Source organism: Dipodomys spectabilis, unplaced genomic scaffold, assembly GCF_019054845.1.
Source record: "Dipodomys spectabilis isolate Male_0828 unplaced genomic scaffold, ASM1905484v1 ptg000783l, whole genome shotgun sequence".
NCBI lineage: Eukaryota > Metazoa > Chordata > Mammalia > Rodentia > Heteromyidae > Dipodomys > Dipodomys spectabilis.
The window spans coordinates 15,970,691-15,996,311 of record NW_024871460.1 but is presented as its reverse complement, the minus strand read 5'-3'; the positions used below and the strand labels follow the sequence as shown (position 1 = coordinate 15,996,311).

The 25,621-nt window shown below is 35.9% G+C and overlaps 1 protein-coding gene across 1 annotated transcript in view; it reads left to right on the top strand.

Moving 5' to 3' along the window:
- Positions 1 to 25,621, top strand: part of Zfpm2 (zinc finger protein, FOG family member 2) — a 419,413-nt gene that overhangs the window by 273,859 nt on the left and 119,933 nt on the right. Inside the window, exon 5 of the mRNA XM_042673220.1 lies at positions 5,435 to 5,546. Coding sequence (XP_042529154.1) covers positions 5,435 to 5,546 — 112 coding nt within the window. The remainder of the gene's footprint in view (positions 1 to 5,434; positions 5,547 to 25,621) is intronic.

Genomic DNA, 25,621 nt, shown 5'->3' with positions numbered 1-25,621 from the left:
ACTGAAAAGATACAGACAAAGCATAAACCTTGTAAGACTCCATGCCTTTGTCAAGATAGAAACAATGAAAAAATACCAGAAAAACTGTATAATGAGTATAAACTCCATTTTGCTAAGGTTGCTTGGCAACAACAGCATTTTACCTTAAAAAGTTCTTGTTCTTTCTCATACTGCAATTCTATATGGTGACCATGGCTTCCACCTTTGCTTCCCCTGACAACCTGGAGAAGGCAGTGCGTGATGTATGTCACCCATTGCTTGTGCAGGTGCCATGTGGCTTTCACGAAAGTCACCTCTTATTCATTTCAACGGTCACCAAAAGTCATATGATCATTTCTGACTTTAAAAAGAATCTTTAATTGACAGAGAGGAAGTAACTGATCAATAATACTAATAAGTATCACAGTTCTCAAATTGATGATAAAGAACTTTTGTCTACACTTTTAGGCAGATTGCTACACATGTTGCAAATGCCTGAGAAATAGTGGAAATTCAGTAAATGCTTTTTTGATACTTTAGTTCTTTCATTCCTGTTCCTAGTGAGTAAAAGTTGGATGCACATCTGTACTCTCCTAGTTCTTGAGCCTCCTAGATAGAAGAGATTAGCCCCTTTCTGAGGTGTACATTCTGAGATTCAAAGTGTTGAAACTGTTTTTTTCAGGAACAGAAGTATGGATTGAGAAACACACCTAGATCACCTAATTCATAAACCGTTGTATTGTATTATAACTCCACTGTAAAGCAGTGGTCATTCTGGAAATGTTTTTACACATCCAAATATAGAAGCAGGAATCGCTGCAGTGGCCACTGTGTATTTTCTCTTACTTTAAAGCATGGTCCTAAATATAGCTACCCACGTACATGATTAATGATTGTGGAATGACAGTAAGGATTCCTTATTTGACCAACTAAGGGAAAGTTGTTTCACACTTTTGAACTCACTTGATAAGGAAAGTTAGTAACTTCTTGAACAATACATTTTATTTTGCTGATAAAACTCAATGACTGCGACAGGGCCCTAAAGAAACATAAATGTATTATCTGGTACTTCTATACATCAGAAACACAGAAATCCACAGAATGTAGAAAAACACAGAATGTATCTCAACAAAATTAAGCTGTTGGCCTATTGTACTTGTTCCTTTCTGAATGCTTTAGGGAAGTATTTATTTCCTGCTCATTGTGATTGCTGGCAAACTTTAATACATCAAGGTTGTGTAATTAACATCTCTGTTTCTCGTTTCTTATACATTGAGGCTATTCCAAGTTTTGGACCCTAGCCCTTTCTTTACTTCATGGCCTCAGTTCCCTATCTATAAAGGTAACAAAAGTAGGTGATAATGTTTTGTATATTATGTCTTCAGTTTAGTCTTTTGTTTCTACTTTCTACTTTTAAGGATTCATGCACTTAGAATGAGTTCAATTGGATAATGCAGGATAATTGTACCATTTCATGGTCCTAAATCTTAAGTTCCATTTTCCAAATAAAGAAAGATATTCATAGGTTGCATGGAATTAGGACATGATTACCTCTATGGGAACCACTGCCTTATCTACACACCTTTAATTTTTTTACTTTGTTTTCCCCTTTCTTTCTTCTTTCCTTCTTTTCTTCCTTCCTTCCTTCCTTCTTTTCTTTCTTTCTTTCTTCCTTCCTTTCTTTCTCTCTTTCTTTCTTATTTTTTTTGTCCTGGGGATTGAATCTAGGATGTTGCACTTACTAGGCAAATGCAAACACTGAGCTACATCCTAGTCCTGCCACAACTTTTCTGTCTGCTCTCTTTTTCCAAAAAGCTGTGCCAATTGTCACTTTTATGGGATAATAAATATATCCACCTTACTTTCTTCATTTTGAAGCCAAGGAATTAAACTCAGTGAATATTAAAACACATTGTTATTCTTAATATTCTAGAATTTTCATGAGTTTTTGTGTTAGAGAGACATGGGAAAATGAACCTAACGATCAATATAGATATTATTGTTATTTTTCCATTCATGGATTTTTTGGAGTATATATTTCATATAATCCTGGCTAACTCCCTCCTTCTTGCACTAGGTAATCTTCTTTGAAGGCAGTCAATCTCTACAAAAGTTGACTTCAGAAAGAAATTGACTTACTTTCTCAAAACTGTAATAACTGGTCCCTGAAGATTTTTTTTAATCTACTTATTATTTGCTTTTCTGTGTAGGTATAACTTTCACTAAGTCTTTGCTACATTTTTTTTACTTCTGCCTCATTGATTTGGAATAGAAGAAATTGCCCTTCAATTCAGCTTCCTAATAGTTCAAATTCTATTGTGTCCAGCCATAATGAATGCTTGCCAGTTTTATGAAATATAGTATATAACTTTTTAGGCAATTAACTCATTCTGATTTTCACAGGCCTTTCTGGTTTTATCATTGAACATAGAGCCTGCTGGGGAACTCTTCAGTCCCAGAAAATCTAGGATGGTTTGTATCCATAGGGATAGTAGTATTTGGGGAACAGTGGAAGAAAGAAAGAAAAAAACCTATATGTCTTGGTCCTGCCTTCTACTGGATATTTAACCTAAAGGAAATCACTTAATCTTTAGGTTTGAGTTCCTTGTCTAGAAATACACCTAAAGACTAGGTAACTATGGTAAATGTCAAAAATGTACCTGCAGCAACAACATAAATCATAGCAATCTTAGTAAATACACTTCATACTTGGACTTAACGAGCTTTCTGCTTCCTTTCTGTTCAAAGAATTAATCAAAGAATTAATTCAAAGAATTAATTGCCTAACCTATAAAGTTCTTCATGATTGGTTTCTAATTCTTCCTTCCAGACATGCATGCTGTCATTCATTTCCTATTTATAAATAGTCTTATTTATAAATAAGGATAAGATCCATGATGATTATAGTGGTAATAGCTAACACTTTCTAGTACTTTCTATATACTAACAATAGTTCTAAAGCTTTATAAGAACATATACTATGGAGTTCCAACAAAGTCCATTTGCTGTCTATGTACTCTGCTCTCTTCTCTACTGCTCAGCTTTTCCCCCCAAACTTTAGTCTTCCTGGTTATCCTTTAAAATTTTGCATCCAGAAGTCATTTTTCTGTGATATCCCTTGAGACTCCACATTGCCTTTCATTGTCCCTCCCCCAAACAATTTAAACATTCTTTAGCATTTCCCATCATAATCCCTTTCACATTATATTAATTTTAAAACAGTGATCTCTATCTTTCATCAGAAAAGACTTACTCATATTTCCAGCACCTGGAATAGGACTGAATTTGTTTACTTGAGAAGTGAAAGGAGGGATTAGCGTTTTGTCAAATCAATTGATTTACTTTATACTAAAAAACTCCCTAAAATTTTTTAAATGATCTTTGCTATATTACCTATTGAACATTTATAATAGCTGAAATAGTGTATACAGTAACATGGCTTTAAAAGCAATGATGTAGAAAGTTGATTAATTTTAAATTATTATTTCTAATGAAATAGAAGTGTTCATTAGAGTTCGAACCAGGTATGATTTTTGGTACCAGGTATGTATTTTTGAACATACATTTTTTTTTTAGAACCAGGTATGTATTTTTTAACATCCCCAATCTCTATCTAGGGATTACTTCTATCTCTAATAGTAAAATCCTTGAAATATGCCTCAAATGCTTGGCCTAATATTTGCCAGATATGAGTCTTTTTTCTCTGATTAAACATTACTATTCCTCATATACTGCAACTTTAAAAATGGAAAAAATAACAATGACAATTTGATTAAAAATTTCTTAGATGATTAAAAGTATGAGTAAAATATTTTTTAAAAATCACCTCTTTCTTAATGAGATTTTCAGAGAACTGTCTAGTATAGGTATACTGGCTAGATAGTTGAAAGTTAAGGCTTAAAGGCTTAAAATGGTCAGTTTGTTACTGTTTGTTACATTTGCTCAAGCTTTCAGCCTCTTCTTTTTAAAATGTGAAGTAAGTTTTTGCAGTTTTTTTAATACTTCCTATTTATGGATGTTTATATACTTCTAAAAGTTATATACTTCTAAAAGTATATGATTTCTAACTTACAAATGGATAGCATTTTGTTTGTGTCTATTTTTTTCATTTAATTTCTCTTATGTATATATATATATATATGTGTATATATATATATATATATATAGCAAAAATGTTGTACAGAGGGGTTACATTTACGTGAGTAGGATAATGAGTACATTTCATAGCAAACATTGTTACCTCCTCCTTTTTAACACAGTTCTGCAGGTAACAATTGACCCATGTAGCTCCTGACTGCTGTCTTGATACAGGTTAAATGGCCTTTCTCCATTCTTGAGAGATCTGAAGTTTACAAAGTACACAGAATCCCTCCAGTGAATACTTACTCATGTTAATTTGGGAATTTGTGATAAAGGTTACATAACAGGAAAGAAAGTCCCAGAATGGGCTGAGATCTTTTGGTCAGGATCATATCTAGGTGAAAATTCAGTTCCAAAATCATCTTGAGACTTTGTATTGTACTCTGTTGTTGTGGTTTCATGGTATTTGCTATACAGAACATGGGGTAGTATATGATAAAAATTCTGAATGAAAGCTCACTGGGACTCTTCAGCAAGCAACCCTGCTAAGGCTCGTGTTTTTCCTCCCCAGCTTTTTTTTTTTTTTCTTATAGGGTAAACTTATCAAAAGAATTAAAGAATCTGGGTACCAAGCATCTCAAAGTGCCAACTCTTTTGAACATTTTATTTAAAATATACACCAAATGTGTTTTCTTACTCATCTCCCTGCTTCTGTGCTTCTCGGGGTAAAGGATGTCATGCTTTAGTTGTTCGGTATTTGAGTTTACTTATGAGCCCTCTTTCAATCTTTCTGGAGAAAAATGTGTAGTGAATCATTAGCACTATTAAGATTGCAGTTGTAGTCAGACTACATATCCACACTTTGGAAAGGGGCTGAGTGTGTTTCATTATTCATTCAGAATAAGTTCCTTCTGCAATATAAATGTTGCTCAGGATAGAGCTTTGAAATGGATCCTGATTCTTGAAATTCTTTCCTGTCTGTTTCAGGAAATAGTGAGATCCTGTTGATAACAAAGTACAATGTGTCTAAAGTTCACTTCTAAACACTCTGCTCTTTGCAATGAAAGTCATCTGCATTCTCTTTATAATTCAGAGCCACAAGAGATCTGTCTAATCTTGGAGATCTGATCCAGTATCATTTAGGGGAGAAAAAAAAATCCTTGATAATAATTCCACCATTCAGATTAGTGAAAGCAGTAAAGCCTTATAGCTTCTGTCATCTTAAAAAGATATCATGAGACAGGGGAATAAGGACTTGGATTATGGTTGGGGGAGATTTAGTTGTTTGTAAAAATGAAATGATTAGTACAGCCATTATTCAAGTTTTTAATCAACAAAAGCAAATGGCATCTGTTCGTTATCATTCTTTCTGCAGAAGACAAAGACCCAGGTTCCAATGGTGCTGACGGCTGGTCCCAAGTGGCTGCTGGATGTGACTTGGCAAGGAGTGGAAGACAACAAAAACAACTGCATTGTTTACAGCAAAGGTAAATGCAAGATCATTTCCCTGTGTCTTTGCAAGGACTGAAACCTGAGCACTGCAAAATAGCACCCAGAGGAGCTGTATGGAAAGGGGGTATCAAGGAGACTATGATCCGCTTTTTCTTTTACCCTTCTGTGGTTTGCTCGCCTATATATTCTTCAAAGCCTTCTGCTATCTGTCGTTTTACAAGATAAACAAAACACATCCCACTATTAATTACTTCATGCCACACACATTTACTTAACCCTATGTTCCTGGGGCATGACAAGTCCCCTTCTCTTGTGGGGAGTATTTTATGAATAGCCTGATTTGATGAAATCTCAGATTTCCCTCTTAGCCATGTATCTATCATAAAGTAGATTCCCTTTGAAATGTAGCAATTCATGTCAAGGTGCATGCTCCAGGAGGCTCTACATTGCAGACCGTTTCCTGAAATCATGCATGAGGAGAGGAGAGCTGAAAATGAAACCTTTGCAAAGGCTGAGTTCTTCCCCATGGTGATCTGTGAAGGGCAGGATGCTAAGGGGCAGGGGGAAGCCGATGGCTTGCAGAGTATTGCCTTTGATTTGCTCAGTGTGACATCAGCCTAGACTGTGTCGTGTAGCTATACCGTGGCTACAAAGGAGCCACAGCTTGGTGATGACAACATTATGAGGCTGATTCTCTGTAAGACAGGACAGCGTTACTGCATGTGGTGGTTTTCTCCACCTTTAAGTTATGGGCCATTTCTCTGCACTCTGCCAATGAAATCCCTCCTCTCACTACTTTGTAAATATTGCAAAACCTTGTGCTTCTCATGTTTAATTTCTTTCAGCTTTCTTTTTTTCTTTAACCAAATAGACCTACTGAGATCAAAGATTTATTTGCACATTGAACCTAGAAACCATAAAAGCATACAAGGGAACAAGCAAATAAGCACCCCCTATCAATATATTAACATATAAAACACTAATCATAACATCAAAGACTCCTAAAAACTTGCTAGAAACAATTACAACTTGTTCCTATAATCATTACAATTTGTACACTTATAAGAGGATTGCCTCTAAACTACCATATGCCTTTGAAAATTGAAACACCGGAAAGAGGGAATTTGTGAGCTATAAAAACAATCCTCACACCAGGATCTGATTATATTTCTTTTCCTTCTATAATTGCTAGTCCATACCCACTAATTTTCTAACCTAAAATACCTGTGATATGCTGATGAGAGCTTTGAGCTAAAAGGGAAATGAGATTTCCCCTGGATATATCAATAACACCTATCGGAGTGAAATGAAGTGAGGCTGTACCGTTAATTCAGTGAGCCAGGCCCCACACTCAAAACACAAATAATATCAAAGATGTATCTAAATGTGGGGAACAGATTTCTCTTGTAAAATAATTTATCATCATTGTGATAATATAATATGAAGAAACCATAACAATGATTCAAATCCATTGCGCCTTAAATTTAAGCATCTTTTCTGGGAAAGATAGTTGTTAGATCATAAAATTGTAATTCCATCTTCAGCGGAGTATTTATGTTTTAAACGTGTTTCTACCTCTGTGCTAAGGATTGGCTATTTTTGAAACGTTTTTGCCAACAGAATATTTGGGGGCATTTTTAGGAGCTCATCAGTTAATCAGTGAACTCACAAGACATGTGTTGAGTCCAACCAGGGGCTAGTCTTGTACATCAATAAGTGCCATTCACTGAGACACACACTCATGAACCTTCTCCCCAATGCTTTCACACCAAATTCTACACTTTTCTCTCATTGTTACTCATTGCTTTGTCTTATGATCATTAGATTATGTGTCCAAGAAAGTCAGTTTAAAAGTTCAGTTACTGCCTGCCTTTCCTATTGCATCTTAGTGCTTCTCTAGCCCCAGTTTGGCATGCTGTCTGCACAAAAGAAGCACAAGATAAATATTGATCAGTTGATTAAACAAATAATGAATGACAACCACATACTGCAATATACTTCACACATGTTCATGAATGATTTGACTTACAGATGCCAGTAGTTTCTAAGCCTGCAAAAGGTAATTTGACATTGTTCAACATAGAAGAAAAATAGGTATTGCAGTTCAAATACCAAAACTGTAATAACAAACTATGTATATATTATGTCGTTTAATTCTTTTTTAATACCTCTGATGAGGAAATTACCACATTACTACCCCATTTAAGTTAAATAAGAGACTAATATGGGTAAGTCATTTAGTTTGTTTACACTCTTAAGTGACTGTCTAGCTTAAGGTCTGAAAAGTGCATACTAGAGGATATTCTCCCCGCATAACTTTAAAATAGCCAAAACAACTCAGGGAGAGACATTGTGTGCTCATTTTATCCACATCACAGAAAAGGTAGGATGATTACATGTGATTTCAGAGAAGCTAACACTGGAGAACAACTCCAGTCCAGTTGTGATAGCTCCAAATCCTGGGTTCTTACATGGTGAGACTCTGCCTTTCCTTCTGCCACTATTAAGTGGTGAATAAATTTCCTCAAAACTCAGGCATCTATGCCTCAAAATTACAAAGTATATATACTAATGTGTGACACCTTAAAAAGCATGCCTTCAGATGGAATGGAATGGAATAGAACAATAAAAGAGAGAGAGAAAGACTGATCACTAAATACTATCTATTGAAAACTCATCGTGCATGTTGGTATTGATGCTTTGAGAAGTCTTCCTATAAATAAACACTAAATCATTTGATCATACATAATTTATTTTTCCTTCCAGTGAAGGAACTAGTGCTGCTTTAAGTAAAGGACTGGACAATACTTCCATAGAATAATTACTCTGATCTTCTAGTGGACTTCAGGAGCCAGAAGCTAATTTCATATATGCAGATTGCCTTTGGGGACAGCTCATCCTGAGTGTGTCCTGAAGCTCTAGAAAGACAATCCTGAGACTCTGCTAGGGCTCTTTAGGGCCATAGAAAATATGACCACAAGAAGTAATCTCTATTGGGGACCCGTGGGCATTAAATTCTTCTGTCTTGCAAAGGCCTCAAAGTATAATTGTTTGGCAATATAGATGTAACAGGTATTGACTAATTTGAGCATCTATAACACATTAGGTTTTATTTGAAGGTATATCTTAATATAATTGTGTGTTATGTTTGGTTAGCCCATGTGTTCATAATGAGGGGATTGTAAACCCTAATTCCACAGATATGTACAGTATACTTTAGGCAGGTTTGGTTCCTGTGCATACTACTACCCTTCCCTCTTCTCCCTGCTTTTCAAACAGTGATTGGTGGGATTTATTATGCTGCCTTTATAAATAAAGATATAAATGTTAAATGTACTTTAATCCTTTGATATTTCAATGTCTTCCTTTTCCCCTGCTCCCTCCTACTGATCCCCTGGGACAGTCTTCATTTTGTATTTATGTCTCACTACTATTACTATTGCCATTACCACCACTGTTTTCATTTTAAGTCTAGATTTGTCACAGTTGAGTTTGGCTTGTCTCGCTCAACTTGATGATCTCCAGTTCCATCCATTTTCTTGCAAATGGCATAATTCCATTATTCTTTAGAGCTGAGTAAAACTCAGTAGCATCTACATGCCATATTTTCTTTATTAAAAAAATTTTATTGCAAAGGTGATGTACAGAGGAGTTACAGTTACATAAGTAAGGCAATGAATACATTTCTTTTTGAAGAGTGTTACCTCTCCCTCGTTTTCTCCCACTCCCTTCTCACCTCCCCAAGTTAAGTTCATTTTCAACATAGTGTCTAATGACTATCACTGTGATATTGGTTCCCCATTTGTCCCATTATTTCTATGATTCTGCTTCCTTTTCTTAAATTTGATAAATTTATATACAAAGGGTACAGAAATCAAAAACAGTGACAACAAGAAATTTCCCAAAGAAAAAATAAAGAACTGCAAACCCCCCCCCCCCCAACACATACACACTTCTTGCTTCCATCTCTTGAAAGTCCATTTCAATAAGCATCATTTTATATGGTCATGTGCACATTGTTATTGGGTCATTGTGATCCTCTGCCAAGGTTATCCTAGATGTATTTTCTTTATTTAATCATTGGTTATTGAGTACCTGGGATATAATTCCACTGCTTATTTATTTTGAACAGCTGCAATAAACATGGTTATAGAACTATCTCACATGTGCAATTTATCCTCCTTCATGTATATGCCCGAGAGTGGTATGGTGTCAGGCTCATAAGTATATTTGTTGAGGAAACCCTTACTAATTACTATAGTAGTTACATTAATTTAGATTTTCACCACCAGGGTATGAAAATACCTCCTGCTCATTCTTGCCAGCATAGTTTGCCATTTTCTTAATATTTGCCATTCTCAGTAGGATGAAATGGAATTTTAGTGTTGGTTTGATTTACATTTACTTTTTGCCTACGATTTTGTTTTGAAATGATATTCAACTGAAATTGGTGTGTGTGTGTGTGTGTGTGTGTGTGTGTGTATGTGTCAGGGAGAGGGTGAGTTAGAGAGATTCATCTGCTTGTGTAACTGAAACTCCAGGGATATCATGAACTTCAGAAACACCTGAAGATGTAGTTGTTCCAGCTTTGTTCCCAGACGATCTCTCTCCAGTCTCTTCCTTCCAAGTAAGCCTTATCCTCAGACAGGTCACCTGGTGGTGGCAAGTCCTCACCTTACTCCATCAGCACAGTAAGGGAAGTAAAAAAGTGTTGCTGAATTTTGACTGAGATGCAGGCCAGAGGTAGTACCTGAAATACTTACACCATAATGACTTTTAGTAGGAGACTCTTAGTAAAGAGGTTTTAACTCCACATGTGTCAGCGGGATGGAGGATAAATACTTCTTTAAATAAAACCAGAAGCAAGTAGCTTCTTGATGTGGTGACATCATTTCATATATCTAGAGGCAGTACACCAATCAGAACATCATAGGAGCTTTCACAAAGGATAAATCATAGAGAGACCACAATTTATTCCTTGTTTTCTAGTAGAAAAACTTAAATTTATATATTCTATACCAAAGTTATTAAACTTATATATTCTATACCAAAGGTATTATCATAGGCCAATGGTAAACAGTATATCTAGAATTATTTATAAATGAAGTCTAAATTTCTTATGTGTGAAATTTTATAAGAAAGTCTTATTTGTGGAATTTTTATATATTCAGATAGGATGGTCTTACTCAAGATACACACTTGCTTCTTAAAATATCCTGAAATATAAACAAGTCACAAATTAAATGTAACTCTAAAGCTTTCATTTCCTGACTTTCCATCAAATAATTATTATCAACTCATATTCTAACACTTAGTGCTGTTTAATAGCCTACTATCATCTTGTATCAAAATAAGGAAATGTGGAGTGTTTGGCATTAGCATGCTGATCTGATATACTTTTTCCTTACCCTCAACTATTACTTGTCATTCTAGAAAATAATTAGATTACCCAGACACGGAAGGACCAGACTTGTTGGCTCATCTGCTTTTGTCCATTATTCTCAACAGACTCCAAAGAGATAGTTCTAATTTACTTATCACCAGTGGAAACATACTAAAAAGCTCTGAGCTAGAGTGAGAGAGAGCTCTGCTGAATGAGAGGAAGGGCACTATCTTTCCATTTATTCCTCAAATCCACTGTTGAGTATTGTCTACTTATTTTCTTTACTACAGTCTTTCACATTGCTTATTTTTTTAGAGTTGCCAATATGGTGACATTTTTAAATTTAAAAAAAAGCAAGGAGTTTACTTATACTTTTATAGTTTGAGTTTCAGAATGAAGCCTCGAATGCATCTTCTACAAGAATATTTTGTTTTTTCTTTTGTTTGGTCTTCCAGGTAACTTTCAATCAAGGATAATTTTATCTTGTAAGTTCTTTGGAGCTGTTCTTTCAAAACACTCACATGCTTCAAGTCTTTATATTAAGAAAATAAACTGTCAATGAAAAGTATATTAAGAAAATAAACTGTCAATGAAAAGTATAAAAAAGCTACCAACTAGCCTTTACTTCGCCCTTCACATATTTCTTTATACAGGAAGGCAGAATATTTTTGTAAAAACAAGAACAATACCTGCTGTATTAACCTTGGGTAAACCATTTACCCTATGTGTGCATTATCTGTGAAAATGGAACCATAATAGCTACCTTATATAATTCTGTGGAGGAGCAGCTATACACATGCCTGCATATGCTATGATAAATATTATGCTGCTGGTTATTTTATACTCCTCCCATTTGCCTTCAGTCACAGATCAATTACTAATTAAGAGAAATGAAGCTAGTGTGGGAGAAATTGTGATCATCTGATATTTGTTTATAGTGAACATTTACATAGGTCCCACTCAGTCACTGGGAACCCACACAGATCTGAGCAAATGTGTCATAGAATGAGAGGCCTGAAAATCTTAGGTTTTATTTCTTGATCAAATGATTTTTTTTCTGCCAGTATGAGGATTTGAACTTAGAGCCTTGTGATCTCATTTGGGCTTTTGTACTCATGTCTGGCACTCTTACCACTTGAGCCATGCCCCTAGTCTAGCTTTTTTTGCTGCTTAATTGGAAGTAGAACCTGTGCAAATTTTCTGCCCAGGCTGACTTCAAGACTCAACACTCAGATCTCAGCTTATAGAGTAGCTAGGATTACAGATGTGAGTCACTACCACCGCTCTTGAGTGAGTGAGTGAGTGTGTGTGTGTGTGTGTGTGTGTGTGTGTGTGTGTGTGTGTGTACGTGTTGCTAGAAATCAAACCCAGGGCCTTATGCATGTTAGGCACACACTCCACCACTAAACTGATTCTGCAGTTTGATATTAGGGCTTCTACTGAAAATCCTACATGGAATACTAGTACAAATATAGCAATAATATTATTGATGTTTAGGGTTTAATTCTATTTTAGGCACCATTCTAATCACTTTCCAAAAATTAATTTATTTACCATTACAACAAATTCATGACATAAACAATATAAACAATACTATTTCCATTTTACAGAGAAATAAACAGGTTTTCATACATGAAGTAAGTTCAAGGCAATATAACATATGGGATGAGGTTAGAATTTAATCATAAGTATGTAAACTTTAATTCCTAACTAGGAATCAGCTAAATGTTGAAGATGCCACTTGTGAGGGGCAAAGTATCAGGTTACCTCTCCTTTTTTTTTTTTTTACAAATTTGCATATATATATTTATCAATAATTTTTAACCTTTCTTTTAATTTGAGTAGAAAGAGTCTAAGAACTAATATCTCTAGCATTGTTAGCCCTCCCTTTGTTTTTCTCCTACTATGCCTTCCCTCCCCCACATCCTCCCCACTCCTCCTCCCCCACAAAGTTATAATGTTCATTTCAAACATAGTGTCTTATGAGTCTTATTGTTGCAATGGGTCATCCTGTATCCTTGTTTCAGCATCTCAACAAGAAATACACTCATTACTCATGTAACTGTAACCTCTCGGTACAGCATTTTTACATGAAAATAAAATTTTTAAAAGAGGACTAAAAACTCAGTAACAGAAAATCTTTCTGGTAATTTCTCTGTTCTAAAACCACAGCAATTTCAATCATATAGAAGAGTATACGCTATTCTCAGAACCATTCATTGACCTCTTCCAAGTTCTGATTTTTAGTTGTTTGTACCAAATTAGCCATGCAATTAATTACCTAACTCTTCATTGATTACCTTATATGTTCAAGGCCCTATACTAGACACTGTTGAGATAATGACAGAAATTCTAATATGATCTAGTCTGGATGAGCAATTTTCTGTACAATGATTAAATTGATCAAAATTTCAAAACAAAGACCTTTCCTGTAAAGGATTCTTACAAAAGTCTGGTCCATGTAACACATTTCAGTAGAGGATCTGTTACTTGTCACTAAACTTTTGAAATACAGTATATATTTTTTTAAGTCCACGATACAGTGAAACTGCACTAAGTAAACCATGATACCAACGGACAGCTGTAGCCTCTATGTCTAACATGGCAGCTGATTTTCAATGCTGCCTCCACATCAATGTTTAACTGTACCTAGGAGGCCTAATCATTCATAATAACAAACAAATTTAAAAGGAAAAATCATGTTCATTTGAAATCATGTATTTAAACATTCAGCAAATTCATACAAAATGTATGACTTTTGTCTAGCTTCACAGTATTCTTAAAAGTGGGTGAGTGCCTGAACCAAATATTTAGCAGTGGGAATTATAAAATCATAAGGCGATTAAGTTAGCTAGTCTCAGAATTCCAATATTGCTTTTTAAATGACTTCAGGATATAGGAGGTACTAAGGTTATTATCTGTTATCAGGAATACAGTGGAATTGTACAACTGGATAATAACCAAACAAACTGACACAATGTAAAATTACATTATCAGTGTGTTAAAACAAAATTGCACCCTAAAGGAGTCCACATGCCAGCTCAGAGCTGCAGTGTAATTATGCTTAACTCTGATAATTAAAATACAACGGAGATCAACAGAATCATTTTCATTAAGAAAATTATTAATGATGGTGGTATAACAGTAATTGATTGCAGAGCTCCACAGGATAAGGCGATGCTGAAAACTCAACATGTTTTATGAACATCTGAGGTTTTTCTGGTTATGTTCTATTAGAATGAGAGAAATATTTTAAGGAGTGAGCGATTTATTGTCCTTGTTCCAAGAATCACCAGTTATAAAAACTGATGCCTGTAAGAAAACTATGGTTTTAATTCCAAAAGATTCCATTTCTGAGGTATTCTTTGAGTCAAGAGCAGTTACCACAGTAGTGACTCTCTTTTTATCATTAGAGCGATCTGTTGTATATTTCAGAATGGCAGTAAATCCAGCACACATTTCCGTTATTTCTGTTTCTTACTGAGCATTCGTTGTTTTTACAATTATGCTAAGGATTAACTGGTATGATTTCAGCATGAGTCTGGTTGTACTGAAAAGCTATGTTCTTATTATTAATGCATGCTCTATGATGTGGAAAGTATATATTTGTTTTCATATGAACGCCACTTTGAATTTTCTTAATAAGATATCGGTAAATAGCCCTGCATGATATATCATTAATTACTTTGGTGGATTAGATGTATTATCAAGTGTTAAGGGAAAAAAATCCCAAACCACCCTGGATACAAGAATGAATGAAGCTTCTGTCTCTTAGGGGTAAAAACCCACTTAGCATGTTGGTAAATGATAAGAACTAAGAATACATCCGTTTTCTAAGGCTAAAAATGAGAAATGAAAAGCAAGGTCTTTTGAGAGGTGAGACACTATCACTCAGGGATGTTAGCTTGTCATTCAAAAAGATACTAATCTTGAAAGCTACCCCCAAAAGTATCTTTGTCAGCTAAAATGAGGGACAACTCCTTGGAGTAACATTTTTTCAGGGTAAGTTTCTCTAAATAATTTCTTTAAATCACCAAGTGCCATTGAAGAAGTTATCACATTATATAATTCTAGGTGGAAAATAAAGCAGACAAGGTGTCTTTGTGTCTGCTGTGATTACAACTATACGTACAATTGCATATTTGGGAAATGAAATGAAATGAAAACATGAAATTATGGGAGTATTTATGTAAAGGTGGCAGGATGGGCGAATTTTTTTTTTTGGTGCTAGGGCTGGAACTCAGGGCCTCCTGCTTTCTCTGCTTGCTTGCTCAGCTGGCATTCTAATACATGAGCCTCACCCACAGCCCTGCTTTTTATTGGGCCACAGTCCTAGCCCTCAGGGCTCTATTTACACATTAAAAATAGGGTACAAGAAATATTTCCCTTATCCATAAAGTCCCTTACCTAACAGCACTTCAGTTATTTCCTGACCATATAATAATTATTTTCATTCCAATAACTCGTTTTCACAATTTTTTCCCCAAATAAAATATAAGCAACTGAGCACATGCTTTGTATGTGATATGGCAGTGTCCCAAGGATACACTGTTAAGTGTAAAACACACCCTGGCCTTAGGAAATAACTGACGGAACTTTGTTCGTTGAGGTTGTAGAATATGGAGATTTATAACATACGATCAAGGGAAAATCCACAGAGGCGTTGGAATTTTAGTTGGATGTGGAAAGTGGAGATTTAGTTTGAGAAATAGAGTGAGGGTATACAAGGCGGCTGGCCTGGTAAGCCAAGAAATTCATATACTGGAATATGCCAAGTGTATTCATGAGAGGAGAGTTTGTAAATGGGGCCATGTGTGGGCTCATTCGAGGGCTCAGTCAGAAGACCTGACCATGATGGCAGGGGAGAAGTTCCAACAGTTCTGGGAATACAATTTTACTAAGATAATTGTGTCAAAATATTAAGCTTATGTCCATTCATTTAGAATGCTACCCTTGAGCACAAAGAGGCTCAAGGATATACCCAGGCCCTGAGTTCCAGCTTCACAACTGACAAAAAAAAAAATAGAAAACCAAGCTTTATTTTTTAAAAATGATGTTTTTAGCCCCTTTCTCTAGAAGATGGTAGCAAATCATCCTTTCTTCTTCATCAACAACTGACTCTGAACAACATTTCAACATCAACATTTGTGCCTTCTTATATTCCTCTTTTTGGTCTAGCAATACCCATTGTTGATTAAATTAGATACACCCTGCAAACAGAAGTTATGTGAAATGATGTGGATTAGCATCTAATCCACAGTGAAGCCTATCTAAAAGTGTGTTCAAATAAGACAAGGCACCATTATTACTATCAACAATAGCTACCACCTCAACAACCAAAACCACTGCTTATTAGGTTTGTTTTACATTTGACCACATGTTACCTGTAAGCATTTCTTGGATATATGTAGTTTTGCAATCCACATTTATTTTTCTGATTAAACTTCAAGGTGATATTTTTAGACTTTTTCTCCCCAAATATAATATAAAAATTCTTTTAGACAGTGCATGGTGCATAGAAGGTGCTCCATAAATATTTCTGAAGAAATAAGAATGAATAAATTTACGTACTATGGGATGCAATATAGGTATATATTTTGTGTATATATGTTATATTGTATATATTATATATATTTTGTGTCACAGGTATATATTTTGTATATATATTATATATATTGTGACTATGTTCAAATTTCTGAAACTCCTGAGACTTTCTGAAATTCACTTACTGAATTTTAATTATTATATTTATAATTTACAAAAAGTTTTCTTCTTTATGACTATTCTTTGTTTTCCAGCATACATATTGCTCTTTCTATAAAGATACAAATACCTATCTCTGAACGCAAGAAACAATTGAAGATATTAAGAAAATTTGGGGCCTTGTATTTTTTTTCAAATTCTGTACCCTAGATTTAATACTGAAACTATCTTCAAATGGCCTGAGATACATAAATGTCTGCTTTATTTTTTTTTCTGCTTTATAGGGGTTGCGATTCAAGAGTTCATACTTGCCTTGCTTGATTGACTGATGCTCCAACACTTGAGCCATCCCTCCAGCCAAATTTTTTTTTGCTGGTTATTTTGTTGTGATTTTATTATTTCCTGCCTATGCTGGTTTTGAACTGTGATCCTTCAGATCTCAGCCTCCTGAGTAGCTAAGATTATAGGTGGTGTGGGCCGCCAAGACCTGGTTCTTTGCCGTACTCTTTAAATGTGCACTGAGAAGGCTGAATGCAAAAGTAGTCTAATTAGGCAGGGCTCATTAACTGGTGGGTTTTATGTAAGACCAAAGGATAATAACCAGCCATGTTAATGACATTCTCTCATAACAGGATGTCTATTTTATTTTGTCTGAGCATGGTTAATTTCTCTAGAGAATGTCTTACTCCTCTCTGAGATTTATGAACTTTGCAGTTAGCATCCCGAGGACACAGTGAGAAAATAGGACTGTGTTACACAGACGCTATCCAAACTCAACCTCTTCTAGCTCAAGAGGCATGTGACCATTCCCTTTTCCTCAGCCAATCCTTGTACCCATTGTCTCTATTCCAGTTCACCAAAGACTAAATCTCTTAATTTCTCCTAACATGGGCAGGAGATATCACTTGACTCCATACAGAATGGCTGCACATGTAGGTTTCTGTCTTCTTCCTTGGCCAGTTCTACTAGTTTTAGCATTATTGTTAGCCTTGCCTTATAAGACACCAAGTCCCTTTAGTTCCAAATCTTTTTTTTTCTTCAAGAATTCTACACAACGAATCTTACTTCATATTGGCCTGCTGCTCTTGAAGTGCTTGCATTTCAGCTCTCCCTGCTCTACTTGGTTATTTATCACTCATCCAATTTTCTACCTGCCAAATGTGTTTGCTTGCTTTCTACTGTAAGGAAATATTTCTAATACCAAGAGGATGAGTAAAGAAAAAAGCTAAACAAGACAAATGCCAAAGACCAACAGGTTTCATTTGAGAGGAAAACTTGAGGAAGGCGAGCAACTCTGCTTCAGTCTGGCTGAAGAAGAGAATGAAGTGCCCCCTTTAGAACCAAAATATTAGGCAGAAAAAGTCAAGTCAGGGGTGCCGATGGAAGTGGGGGGAGATGGCGGCAGGGTGGGTGAGCACCATCATTTTGACCGAGGATTTTCTAGGTCTGGACAGGGTCCGTGTCAGCCAGGAGTGTCAACATCAGACGCAGCCGTGGGCTCGGGCTGTCTTCCCACACTGCCAGGGGTGTTTCTTGATCCACTACCCTTTCTGTCATTGTCCCCCATTCCTCCCAATCCTCCCCCTGCTCTCAGTTTTCTTAATTATATGAAATATGCATTTAATTTTATGACTGTGTTCTCCTTCTTTTCTCTTTATGCATTTCTTGTCTTATTTTCTTTGTTTCCCTAGATTCTTATCTATCTATCTATCTAGCTAGCTAGCTATTTTTAATTACCCTGCTTTTTATAGCCTCATTTGTCACAACTACTCCACAGATACCCTAAGCTGTAATTACAGTTAATTGTTTAAATTTTCACAAATGTTCCATGTTTTGTTTCTGAGACAGGGTTTCCCTAAACTTTCCCTGGGCTTGCTCGTGATCTTCCTAACTCTACCTCCTGAGTTGCTAGGATTAAAGGCATGTGCCATGATTCCCAGCTGTCTTTGTCGTGTTCTCCTTAGATAAAAATCTTGTCATTATCTTTTCCATTGTTAATAGACAAAGTTCAAGATTTCCTACACACTAAGTATCACACTGCCTTTGGAAGTACTTCCTTATAGTATCCTCATAAAGGAGGACATCTCCATAGATTATACATTGTCCTAAAGTAGATATAAAGCCTAGATTATACTTTTCATCTCTGTATGGTCCCAAACAGCATCTAGTATGCACCCATTGAATTTTGAATGATACTGTTTTAGAAATCTCTGATGTATCAATCAGCAGAGTAAATTTTAATGTGATTTGACACAGCATCAGAAATTACTAATGTGGAAATTATTTGAAAATCCAGTACTCACAATGCCATTCTAACCACGATTAGACAAGTGTTTCATGACTCAATAAGACTTATAAGATGCTAGGCAGCCTAGAACAGAGGAATGCTTTGGAATGTCTTATATACACATAATATGCATTGTACTATATTTGTCAGCATATTACTATATAAAAGAATTTGAAACAATTAAGAGAAATATAAATTCAAAAGATTAAACTCTCAAACCATAGGTTTTTATTCAGTACCTTTGCACTCCACCCATCAGCCCTCATTACTTTTTGTTTTAGGGTTTTTTGTTTGTTTGTTTTTTCAGAGTCTCATTTTTTTGCCTGGACTAACCTCAGATCAAATCACCCCTCCCTGTGGCTCTCTCATAGCTGGAGCACAGCTGGCCTCCAATCTTCTTCCTATAGATAGATCCTAGTCTCCCAAGTAGCCGGGATTACAGGCATGAGCCACCACACCTAGATAAATATACTTGTTTAAGTTAACTACCTAAAACTACCTTAAAATAGTCATTTTTACACACTTGGAAAAAAAATAAAACAGGATTATTCAAAAGGAGGAGGGCAGGCCATTATAACTCTTGGGGTCTCATATTTATCAAATTTTCGAAGCATTCAGTATACGAGGTAGTGAATCCGTTAAAATTTCACAATATATTCCAGTTATGTTTTACTTTGCTTAATACTAAATTATCCTCCCTCATGATAATTTGACCAATGCCTCATTACTTACTGGGTGGTCAGCAAACGAGTACCATGGTGTGCACTTGTTAGAAACATCATACCTCAGGCCCTACACAGGCTTCCCCAATTCATATCTGCGGTTTAATAAGGTCTCAGGTAATTCTGTGTACATTTAAGATTGGGAAGCCAAAGTGCAGTGATTACTGGCATGACTTTTACAGATGGGTGTTCTGTGGCATAGAAATAGTTAACCTTGCTATCTCCCCTTGTAAACATTCACCAGGTAAGCCTTGTGAACTGATTTGCCTGTTAGAGATATAGAAGAAACACAATTAGACCCTAGAAATATCAGAAGGGGAAAATTTGAATATTGAAAAATTCCTTCTGTTTGGTCTTTGACTATGCAGCAGATTGACTGGTGCTCTTTTGGTTTTTCTTGCATTCTCCCTCATTCCCACAAATGGGATTCAAGGAAAGAAAAGAAAACGCTGCAATAATCTATTTAATGGGATCATTTATTACCGTTTTTCCTCTTCTCTCCAACACCTCTTAATTTATGTTGGGTATTAAACAGGAATGTTGTTTCTTTCCAGGTCCACACATGTAGGCCTCTACATCAACCCATTGTTCTTTTGCAAAACAAAATGCTAACTGAATACTTAGGGGAAACACAGGGCCCTTGACCCCCAGCACTGTCGGGAGGCCTGCCCCTGTCATCCTTCCTGCAAAGCACAAAGAGGGGGAGGGAAAGGGAAAAAACAAATTTGCTGAGCCACACATTTCAAGTTGTCGACAACCCCATCCACAAGAAAACAGAAGAAAATATATATGCTCTCTGTCCTGTCAAAGGCTTTCCCCTTATCTTGAGAGACTGTCAGGGCAGGAACATCAGTGAATGGACAGGAGTCTATTAAATTAATAAGCTGCTGGATGGTGTCTGGAGAGTTATGATGCTCCATAAATCCAGTTTGATCATGGGGGAAGAGGTTTAAATCTGCAGACTTCTAATACACAGCCAGCTCTTGGATTGGATTTGAAGTTTTGTGCCGGAAACACAGAGATAGTCCTGCTGCATGTGAATTAAGATTCCTCTCCTTTTTCTCTTCTTTTTCTTTTTTTTCTTCTTCTTCTCCTATACTACTTACAAAAATGAAAGCATGTTAGAGGTCCTAACAAATGTTACTTCTAGAAATGAAAGAAATATTGTCAAGAGAAAGCTCTGACCTAGAAACCTAAAATCAAACCTTGGTCATTCTATTCAGCCAATCTCATCAGGGCCGAATGCAAAAGGTCGGAGTGGAAGGAAAGATGCATGAATTTATCTATAACCTGTTTTATAGTGATGCCTGTCAAGTCTTACTCATCTGTATTTATGACAGAAAGAAAAGTAATGGTGTCAGATCTCCCTTATAGTAATAAAAAAATCAGGAAATGTTTTCTTCACCCCATTAAATAAAATATTCTCATACAGTCCTTACTATGATATAAGGTTTATTCCACATTTTAGCTTCAACTCCTTGAAGCTAAAGGGCCATATTTTGTTATCACAAATAATCCCAGTAAACTCTTAATTTTAAATTAAGGAAAACTTATTTCCATAATCCCCTAAAAATAAAATCCCAGGAATAAAAAAAAGGAAATCATTCAAGATTATATATATATATGTATAATACATATATGATATATATATATAATCTTGAATGATTTATACATATATATGTATATATATATAATCTTGAATGATTTTATATCTATTTGTATATATATATATATATATATATTTTTCTTTTGTTGGTCGTGGAACTTGAACTCTGGGCCTGGGCGCTGTCCCTCAGCTCTTCAGCTCAAGGCGAGCCCTCTACCACTTGAGCTACAGCACCACTTCCAGTTTTCTGGTGGTTTATTGGAGATAAGAGTTTCACAGACTTTCTGCCTGGGCTGGCTTTGAACCTTGATCCTCAGATCTCAGCCTCCCTCAGTAGCTAGGATTACAGGCGTGAGCCACCGGCGCCCGGCCGAGATTATATTCTCCCTGGTAACCAAATTTATTACACTGATTATACCATTTAAACTAGGAGAAAATTGTTAATTATATGTTTGTTACATCTACTTAAAATTGTTCTAATGGTAGAGAGTTTTCTTGCCTTTGATCTTTATATTAAAAAATATATAGAACATAGGCAATGCCTTGCCAGAACCAATGCTCCATGCTCATTTCCAGCTAACTTAAAGTTACCATTAGAACACTCGATTGTGGAATCTTCTAATTCACATAATTCTGTATGGTAACAATATGCTAAATCCCTGTGCAGGAGAGCTTGCATAGCAGAAGATCCACCTGTAGCCAGTGCTCACCACAGGCACAAAGGTGACAAATGACAGCTCAAAATGAACTCTTTCCTATACTCCCCTCCTCCTTCCCTCCCTCTGTCCCTCCTTTCCTTTCTTCCTTCCTTTCTTTCCTTTCCTTTCCTTCCTTCCTTCCTTTCTTCCTTCCTTCCTTCTCCCTTTCTTCACCTTCTCTCCTTCACTCTCTCTCTCCCTTTGTCCCTTTTTCTCTTTTCATTTGTACTTTGTCTCATTTAAGTCTATTTGATAAGGGTATATTGTATGCCAGACAATTTTATAGGCACCAGAATAAACAAAACAGATAGAATTGCACGCTAAGTTTTAGTTAAGATTCCAAACATTGACAATAGATTGATTTGCAGATTCAGGTTTTTCACACACACACACACACACACACACACACACACACACACATCTCTGTCTCTTTTACATAGAACCAACCAGGAAGAAAAAGCAGCAGAAGTCTGTATTGATAAATACTCTGTTTCTTAAATTTTCTATTATAGAGTTCCTGTTTTGATCTCTTTAAATTATTGATATATTTCAGTTTAAAATTATTTAGATTTTTCCCATAACTAGTAACAACCTTATCCTGAGGCATTAAAATCCCATCCTGTAAAACTAATGTGTGGCCCATTACTAGTCATGGGTATGCTTAAGCTTCACATCAATGAATCATACACCTGATTGCTTCTTTTGTTTGTCCTGACATGATGATGCTGTAGTGATACCTGCATGTATTCCATGTTAATAGTTTGCTCTCTTTCTTTTGCTGAAATAGTAGAAATGACTATACTATTATTACTATATTTATCCAATTTTCTATCAATGGATTGTTCCCTTTGCATTTCTACATATGGATTCCTCAAAACAAGAAGGCAGTTTTTTTTTCTTTTAATCCACTTTGGAGTTTATAGGAATAAAGCACTTTCTGTAATATTACAGTTCAGTGTTTGACATTTCTTGTATTGTTATGAAGTCCTCTTAGTTTTGTTCAGATGATAAATCAGAAGCTTCTTTAAGTACAAAAGCAACTTAACAAGTACCTAATTCACAAATAAAGAAAGCTGAGCATTTAATATTTCATTTCTCCCCAGACTAAATGTTTATTTATTTTAATTTTATTGTGAAGGCGATTTACAGAGTGGTTACAATTACTTATGTCAGGTACTTTCTTTTTGTGAACCATGTCTCTCTCTCATTTTCGCCATTTTTTTCCTCTCCTGACGTCCCTCTGCCACAAGTTGTATAGCTCATTTTAATGTAGTATCTAGTAAGTATCACTGCTGAATTTGTTCACCTTTTGTCCCATCATTTCTGTACTTCCTTTTACCCTTCTCAAATCAGATAAACTTATAAACAAGTCAAAGGATACAGAAATCAAAAACAATGAAAAAAGGAGCAAAACAGAAAAACACAAAAAGTAAAATAAGAAAACCTCTTGTTACCATTTCTTAGAGTTCATTTTGATAAGCATCATTTTATGTGACCGTATGCACATAGCTATTGAGCCTATGTGATCCTCTCCTCAGAATATCGTCCTTTGGTCTCAGTGTGTGAATGTTGAGAGTCCTGTTTCATTCATCATATCCAAGTGACTTTTTTGTCTTTTCTAGCCACTGGGTTTACTTGTAGACTTAGATGCACATTCTAATGATTACAAATGAGGGAAAACATACAACCTATTTTTGGGGGTCTGGCTTACTTTGTTTAATATAACTTTCTCCAAATCTTTCCATTACCTTACAAGTGGGGCAATGTCATTTTTCTCATGGAAGCATAGAATTCTGTTTGTATATCTACATTTTCTTGATACATTCATCCACTGAGGGGAATCTGGGTTGAGTCCATATATTGGATATGGTAAGTAATGCAAGAATGGACATGGTGGTGCTAGTGGCTTTAGTGTAGGCTGGTTTGTAGTCATTTGAGTAAATGCCCAGGAGTAGGATTGCTGGGTCATAGGGAAGCTCTATGTTTAGTCTTTTGAAGAAACTTCATATTGCTTTCCAGACTTGCCAAATAAGTTTACATTCCCACCAACAGTGTAGTAGTGTTCCCTTTTGGCTACATCCCCACCAGCATTTATTACTATTACTAACTGGGGTAAGGTGGAATCTCAATGTTATTTTGATTTGCATTTCTTTTATGGCCAGAGATGTTGAACATTTCTTCATGTCTTTATTGGCTATTTTATTTCTTCTTTGGAGAAGTCTCTTTTTAAGACTTTAGCCCACTTATTAATGGGTGGTTGTTTCTTTAAGGCACCAGCACCTGGCCTTTAAGTGTATTTTAGCTATGTATAGCCAGTAAAGATCTCCCTTTCTGTGGGCTTTCTATGTATTTTGTTAGTTATGTCCTTTGCCATGCAGAAATTCTTTTGTTTGATGCAATCCTATTTATCCAGCCTTTCTTTGATTGTTCTGTGATTCTGGATCCTTTACTTAGGAAGTTTTGACCTGTGCCAAAAGCCCTACTCTTTTCCCTATCTCTTCCTGTAATATTTTTTTTGGTATCTGACCTTATATTAAGGTCTTTGATCCTTTTGGAATTGATTCTGATGCAGGGTGATATATAAGGATTTAGCAGTCTGGGATGGTGGCTCAGTGGTAGGGCGCTTGCTTTGCATGCATGAAGCTCTGCGTTTGATTCCTCAGCACCGCATAAGCAGAAAAAGCTGGAAGTGATGCTGTGGCTCAAATAGCTAGAGTGCTAGCCTTGAGCCAAAGAGCTGAGGGACAGTGCCTCAGAGTTCAGGCCCACGACCAGCAAAAATAAAAACAACAACAACAACAAAGGATTTAGCTGTAGTTTCTGTGCATGTATAGTTAATTCTGCCAGCTCCATTTGTGGAAGAGGCTGTTTTTCTTCTATCCTGTGTTTTCGGCTCTCTTATCAAATATTAGGTGGCTATAAGTCTGTGGGTTCATTTCTTTGTCTTCTATTGTATTCCATTGGTCCTCAGGTGGCCTGTTCTTGTGCCGGTACCAAGCTGTTTTTTTTTTTTATTATTATTACTACAGCTCTGTAATAGAGTTTTGTTTTGTTTTTGTTTTTTTGTCGGTCATGGAGCTTGAACTCTGGTTCTGAGCTCTGTCCCTCAGCTCTTAGCTCTTCAGCTCAAGGCTAGCACTCTACCACTTGAACCACAGGGCCACTTGCAGTTGTCTGGTGGTTTGCTGGTGGCCCAGGTCTGTAAGCCTAGATACTCAGGAGTTTGAAGTTTGATATTGATACTCCTCCAGCACTAATCTTTCTTCTAAGAATTGCATGTGCTATTTGGCATTGTCTGTTATTCCATATAATTTTTGGATTGCTTCCTCTAGATCATTGAGGAATGTTGTTGGAATTTTGATGGGTATTGCACTGTATTTGAAGATAGCTTTAGGCTGTATTGCTCTTTTCATGATGTTAATCCTTCCTAATCAGGAACATGGAAGGATTTTCCATTTCCTTAAATGTGCTTCATTTCCTTTTTCAGGTTTTTAAAGTTCTCATCATAGGGGTCAGGAAGGCAGTTTTTATTGAGAGCATCTGGAAGTCTCTGGTGAACCATGACATCAAATCAAGGGATGTTGTGACTGAGAGAGTTCTGTCACTAAAGAAAAGAACACACAAGATTAAAAACCCTTTGCTTTTGTACTTCAGTGTTCTTTAAATTTTACTGACCTCAATCCATCTTTAGGAATCAAAGCAAGTTTGCCT